General features: G+C 30.1%; 1 protein-coding gene across 4 annotated transcripts; it reads right to left on the bottom strand.

The window, feature by feature from the left end:
- Positions 1-494: 494 nt before the first annotated feature.
- LOC136273572 (uncharacterized) lies at positions 495-6,748 on the bottom strand. Of its 4 annotated transcripts, none has more exons than XM_066078263.1 (7): positions 6,609-6,748; positions 4,181-4,349; positions 3,909-4,016; positions 3,771-3,810; positions 3,548-3,672; positions 3,294-3,341; positions 495-2,609 (listed from the first exon to the last, which is right to left on the bottom strand). In XM_066078263.1, the coding sequence occupies exons 2-7, from the start codon at positions 4,341-4,343 to the stop codon at positions 1,414-1,416; spliced, it is 1,680 nt and encodes a 559-aa protein (XP_065934335.1). In that variant the 5' UTR covers positions 4,344-4,349; positions 6,609-6,748; the 3' UTR covers positions 495-1,413. The 4 variants fall into 4 exon arrangements, with proteins under 4 accessions (XP_065934335.1, XP_065934336.1, XP_065934334.1 ...); XM_066078264.1 differs by having other exon boundaries at positions 4,181-4,346; positions 6,609-6,747; XM_066078262.1 differs by lacking the exon at positions 6,609-6,748 and adding an exon at positions 6,471-6,527.
- Positions 6,749-7,541: the final 793 nt, after the last annotated feature.

Here is a 7,541-nt window from a genome sequence, read left to right as displayed (position 1 = left end):
TGCTTTGAATAGGTTCCTTTGATTCGTTCCCTCAAAATAAAGTCCGTTCCAATCCATCGATACGATTTTGTTTTTTAATGTTGCACAGTTTGCGATAATTTGGTATATCTGAAACTTCATTTTCTTAACCATCATTATCGAATTTATAAGACATTTGAAGAAATGATAACGAGAAAACAAGTTTGCTCGTACCTTTTGCGATGAAGTTGCCGTGTTAATGGTTGTGAACATATTCATAGGAAGAATGTCTGGCGTAATATTGATCTTTTTTGTTTTAGTAAATCGCCCTGTAAAGCATTTTCAATATTGAATATAAAATCAATTTTTTTCAAATCGTGATCGGATCTTTAAAAATTGAAAGTATGAGACATAACATTTGACAGAAAATCCAGCATAATATGTGCAAAAATTTGTAACCGAGTGGCTATTTTAGCAAAATTAATATACCGTAGCCTTTACGAATCAGCAAATTTAATCCAAAATAAGTACCAAGTCAAAATACAATGTGTTGAATGCACAAAATTTTTACAAAGAAGAAGACGACATAATTAATATGTACATGCAAAACGCAAGAGTTTTAACACCAATCATATGATGAATTTATTAGAAATCGATAGCAACAAATAATCAAACTTTTCTTTAAAATGTTTACAATATATGAACACACGGATTGGAAAAAAACATTACTTTCGTTTCATTTTCAACTACCACTATATTCATTCCCAATATCTGTTGTTACGCTTATCTCTACATATCTGCTATTTAAGGGTGTTTAATTTACACCATATCATATCCCTGTGTAGTAGTTGAGAAGCCATCAAATAGAAGTAGAAAAGGACACAAATTACCTAAATGATGTTATTCCAGCTTAAACAGTTAAACAAGTCCTAAATCTTTTTATTTGAAGGTTTTCAAAGTGATAACAGACATTGATTTTTACAAACTGGTTGCAACTGTGGGTCTAAAACTATACAAATTTAGAAAAAGGTAGCTATAATGCCAACTGCGTGAGTTTGGTCCAACCTAAACTTAAGATTTATAAAAACAAAACTTACAATAATTTACGCATGTCACTGTTTGTGTAACATATAGCCACATTATCCACTTAAATAATGTTAAGGCTCAATGTTACAAGTAATAGGAATTGGTATATATCAAGTATTATTCCAACATCGAAAAACAAAGTTTTTTTTAACGCAACACAGCATACTATAAAAATATAGCACTTTACGCATGTACATATTAATCCACAAAATCACCCATTATTTCCTTACGGCATGAATTAATTAAAACCACGCATTTTAATCCATCATAACAAAAGACCGATTTTGCAATAAATGCTTTCTTCTATGTCCGTATGTTTGTCTCTATGTCAGGAAAATAATCACTTATACCGTACATGTATTTTCCATGTTAATTTGAATTTGCAATCAACTGTTCATTTCCTGCATTTTCTGTACCAATTTTAACTAAAGGATTATTTGAATACTCCTTTTCTATACCCAAAAGGCTTATTCTTTCCTTGAAGATAGTGACACACCTGTCATTTGCAGCGACTTCAAAATATGACGTTTTAGTTCCTCTCGGTCGAACAAGCTGTAAAATGGCGTCTACATTGCAATATTTCATGAGGAATTCAGCATCTTTTTGAAACAGGTGATGAAAGGCGCAAATGTAGATAAATGGGTGCCAGAAAACAAACTGTGCGCTTACAGATCTAGATGACACGTTGTTAAGTTTATCGGAATTCCTCATTCTTACATATCTACTTAGTTCAGTATTTTCATTGAAAGAAGACTGTTCAATTTTGAAACCCATTTTATCTACTAGATGTGTGTCAAATTGATCAGATCGGCTGAATTTCCCTTTCAAACAGATGTACATGATCCATTCGTAAACGTGTCTCACTCCTGTCTCTTTTTCAATAGAGGTAAAATGTTCTACCATTGCTTTCAAAATATCAATTTTTTCTAAATAATAAGGTATTAGTTCATGATATCGTTGAATGACATTGAGTTTGATAGGCAATCCAACAAGTATATCTTTCTCTTCTTGGAGCATTTCATATGTCAATCCTTTGCACGCACATTCGTTTTTTTCACATACTTTTTTAATATTTTCTTCGAAATAGATTTTGTATTCAACATCTTTACTAGCATCAACAGAGTCCAAAAAAATTTTATGATGAAACAAATTCAAATTTTGAGAATTGCCCGCCTCATCCAATTCTTTATGATATTTCATATAGAGATCAGATCTCATTCCGATTATTATTTTTACATTGGTTGTCTCCTTGAGTATTTGTATCAAGGATTTGCATGCCAGCTCTACTATTTTTTCTGAGCAAAGATCATCATTCCACATACCAAACCATCCGTATACATACATTATTGTGTTTTTCTCTACAGTCTTTGGTATATCTGTGTATCGACATTCCCGTGCTTGCCATTTCTCGTTTTTTGTAAATGTTTCTGAGATAAGACGCGAGGTACTAAAAACGGAATTGCCAATTTTCCCCAAAACAACTATTGATCTCGCTTTTTCCTGCAAAAGCTTGTTGAATCCATCCGTTACGTGTTTCTTTTCCACGATTTCTTCTGGCACCCCATCTACAACGTACATGACTTTTTGTAAGTCATACAATATTGAGATCAGTTTTTGTATTAGATTTGCTACTTCAAATAGGCGAACAAATAATCATGTAACGCATATCAGAAACTCAGATAAGTTTCCATTTAAATGATTGACGAATTATATATATATATATATATATATATATATATATATATATATATATATATATATATATATATATATATATATATATATCGTCTGTCTGGTTTTTTTAATCACATCATTCATTAACGAAACATCTGCTTTATTTAACACTGAAACAACCTTTCAGGCATCCTGTGTTTACTCTCAAATATTTAAATGAATACCTTTTCAGGTGATTTGTATTAGTCTAAGCAACATTTCATTGCATTTTTGTAAGAAAGATTAAAAGCACCGCGTAGATAATCAAAGTCAACTTTAACGTTCTCAAATTGATTACAAGAGTAAGAAAATGTTCACGCAAAATGTTTATAATATTTTGAAGCTATGAGTTTGTGTAATTTACTCCAAAATAAAAACAACGACCTAAACTTAGTTCATGACCCAGCGATTTCACATATTTATAACTTTTTAGCATGTTTATCTTTTAAATTATGAAATTCAACAACATTTTCAATTGAATTTGAATTACGGTTTTGCATATTTTTAATGATTATAATAAGATATAATTTAGTCACCTGGAATTAACCTCTGTAGTTCTGATGGTTCTTCTTGTGCATCTTGATCTGTTAAAATTCAATTGAAACTCAAAGACAATGTTGATTAAAAAATAAAACTAATGTAAACTTTAAAAATGCTATAACATGTAAAAAAGCTATGATGAAGTTGTTTATGTAGTTATATTAGTAAATTGAAATATCAAAAAGTAGTAAATAAACTCGTGTGATAAGTATACTATTACGGGAAAACATTACTGCAAAGAAAAACTCACTGAAACATTTCCTCCGAAATTTTATGATAACAATTATCAGGACAGCTGCCAGTAAAAACATAACACTGAGAACAATACCGATGGTTAACCCTTTAGAGGTGTCTTCAGCTTTGTGATCTAAAATTCTGTAAAATTTAATATTTGTTTGTATATTCTATTCAATGAAATAAAAAAAAATCACACGGTATTTTAATACTATGATTATAAAGCGAACAATACGTACGATTCTTCATGCATGCTGTTGTTACCAAAACAACCTGGATCTGAGGTGGAAATAGAATGATGGACTTTTAAAAAGTAAGACCATTGCATAATAACACAAATATTATTTACGAAACGCTTGATGAACAACGGAGCTTACACTTATAAACGTCATCAGAAACGTAAGAAGTGTTTGGGCAAGTGGACAGAGAAATGTTACATGGCTTCCAGTCGATGAATCCCCTTCTTGTAAAGATTGGACAATTACCTGTTGCAGAATAATGTAGAACAATTCTTGAAATTTAACCAATAATAATATTATTTAAAAAATCCAAACATAGGAAAGTAATTTTTTTTAAAGTTTTAAAGTCAATTTCTTGATATTATTCAGTTTTTAAATCATAAACTTCCAATTGTTTCAGTAACCGTTACCTTCTTTTATCAGGGCTTTTTCAATACACCTCTCCCACTTCCTATCCTCGTTGTCAGACAGACAATGATAAGAATTAAGTCCTGCACAGTTAACATTTTTAGCACGTGTTTTCCACATCTTCTCGGTGATGGGACAAACTTTTACAATTCCCTCCATTGTCATGATCTGCTATTGATTAAAAGTAACATTGTTATCAGAAGTTTTTTAAGTCAGAAAAACATATAGCCAGCCGGTGTGTTATAAATTCGTATGAATTCATTGTGAAATCCCCGTACATAATTATATAACAAAAAACGCATTCACATTGAGATTAAATCTCTCTTTTCTCTCTTTCTTTTTCTCTTTCTCCGACATATATCTAAACAAGTCGAATTTATAATTAGATGCTTTATATAGTACTGTTTCGACGATGAACTCATACTTTTGTATTGTTAAGTACCTATCTCTTTTTATTGAATGACTGAGGAAATATAATATATATATATATATTATATATAATATATAATATATAATATATAATATATAATAATATATAATATATAATATATATATAATATTTAGATAAATGTATCATTGTTGCATGTGAAATTTACTGGGCAAGGTAGAAATATCTTAATTCAAATTCTGTTGTTATATTTTTTATCATTTCGTAAAAAAATATACGGACTTCCCTTAATTTATACTTATAGTCTGTCCCAAGATATTTATGCTGCACATTTTGACGATTTTTTATAAAAACACACATACCTGTGAAAGAAGTGCAGTTGAAATTGACGAAAGCGAAAATTTCCAAGATAACTACATTCACACATTATCATTTTCCCTCGTAAAAATTCACAGGATCGAAAACAGATTTTCTACGGAGATTTATAATAGGGAATTTCGACATCTTTTCTCCATTTGGAAGTACTCGGGACACCTCGCGCAATTTTTTAACGTTATCATCCAGGCGTCTACATCTCCTTGGCAATGGAAAATCCCCGAAACTTTTTATTTTTAGCCGTGTATTGATACCCGACAAGCTAGAGGGGCGTTCCAATGGAGAAATCTTGGAATTTTTTCATACTATTGAATAAACATCGTCTGAACCAAGAGGTACATTGTATTTATAAATATCGAATGATTTAAGAAAATATGCGTCAAAATATCTTGGGACAGACTATAGTGTATGAAACCATTGACCCTTCATTTATAAACCATAAACTCATTAATTGAAGAAATATATTTTCTTCAATCAAAATATTATCATTTAGCTAATGATGATATCTAACAAGTTGTTGAAATATTTAAACCTTAGTATCAAATACTGGAAATTGATACTGAGAGTTTTTATTTTTCAACAGCTAGTTAGAAATGTGTGTGTGCGTGTGTGTGTGTGTATACACCAGGTACCTTTAACAATATCTGAAATATTGCAGTCTACGTGGCTATGCCGACAATTTAATTGGACTATTATACAAATATTGCATCACTAGTGTTAAGTATATAAAATGGACAGAGAAGATGCATGAATCACCAATATCCGTTTTCTACGATGAAAAGTATGGACGCCTTGGCAACTCTCGAAATAGTCTCCCCTCCCAATATGTCTGTAATATGTGTTTAAATAGAGTTGGAATTCAGGCATTTTTATTTCTTTTAAACAAAATTATTTTTGAATCATATTTAAATCATTTTAAAAAATGATTTGTAAATGAAGATGGAAAAAAGATTTTAAAAAAATAGAAAAAATAGATTTTTAAAATCTAATTATCATACTATCTGAGCACTTTACCTGTCATTATTCTTAAACAAACTCTAGGTTACTTGTAAATAATTTCTGTAAAGCTATCTTACCCCTAACCTGTATACTATATCCCTCTAGCCAAAATTAATCAGCTGTTAAAACAATTGAAAAAAAGACGTTTGGCTCCGTTGGTAGAAAAATTCTTACGAGTATTGTTTGGGGTCAAGGGCAGGAACATTTAAATGCGTCGTCAAAATACCACATTAGAGAATGAACTAAAAGACATGTTTATAAAATGCACTTTATATATATGTGAAAATAAAATAACTATTATAAATGTACTTCAGATATTAGGATGTTGACTTCACGTAACTTAAAAACTATATCTATCCTTAATAGATTCCTTAACTGACATATACTTTCTTTAAAGCAAATCGAAACCGAAAGTTCTTTTAGTCGATAAAGTTAAGCAATGACATACAAAGTTGGATTGTTTTTATTCAATTATGCTGCTATCAGTTAACAATCATCAATTAACAATATCAATAAAATCTTAAATTTACCTTCATTATCAGGAGTGCTGAGAAATTGCATGAATTTTTTGTCTGAAATCGTAATATTTTCAACGTTGGAAAAAGGTAATAAGACAACAGATATAAACCTACATTTATATTTCGTAAATTTAAGTAGAATGTACTTACAGGCTTGTTGACCAGATATTTGACTTCTTCCTTTACAAAATAATAATGAAAATAGGCCTTTTGGAAACCCTAGTACTGAAACTTACGGAACAAAATCAACATTCTTTTGTGTAACTACGGAGGACAACTTGGATTTCCGCAATATCTTGCGCAGTATTTCACAAATGAAAAAAATCAGAGCTTTTTCCTCAAGTTTTAATTGAAAAATAACAACTCAAATTATTAATTTTTTTATTGTTCTTTTACATTTTTAAGAGGACCTTAATGCACTTTGAGATGAGAATTCAATATCTTTAATGTAATAAATAGTTTAATTGTGCAATTTGAGTGACTGTATAAAATTAGAGTGTTAGAAGTCATGTTTTAAGAAAGACACGGTGTTTGAAATTCTTTGTTTTCGAAACAAAGCTCTCGACTAATATTATTTTGTTTACAAATAATTTAAAGTAAAGAATGACCATTTCCTTTACAAAAAAGGTCAGTGGCAAACAAGATAAACTGATTCAATGTGTTCGTATGAAATATCATGAACAAAAGAGGTAACATTTGATTGAAAGTTATAGCAATAAAACACATATAAATAATAACAAGACTTAAGCTTTGTTTTGAAAAAAAGAATTTCAAACCCTTCTTCTTTCTTTAACTCAAATTTTGACGTTCAAATAAATTTTGACCAAGCATTGCAAATACCCATATAAACCATTCAAAATATCATAAACGGGAACATGAAATTCAAACTGTTGAGCTAAAAGCTAGTCCTTTTAATGTTTATTTAAGCAAGTTTCGTTTCACACATGGACGACATGACATAAACCCAACTATAAGCTGACTTACTGATTTGTACACAAAACTAAAGCATCTGTGCTGTATTTATTTTTGTCTATTATCAATTATGTACATGCAGCTATCTTTTTTTGGGGGAAAAACCTCTCA

This window comes from Magallana gigas, chromosome 3, assembly GCF_963853765.1.
Source record: "Magallana gigas chromosome 3, xbMagGiga1.1, whole genome shotgun sequence".
Lineage (NCBI taxonomy): Eukaryota > Metazoa > Mollusca > Bivalvia > Ostreida > Ostreidae > Magallana > Magallana gigas.
The sequence above is the reverse complement of the archived record's forward strand: the minus strand, read 5'-3'. Positions and strand labels throughout refer to the sequence as shown.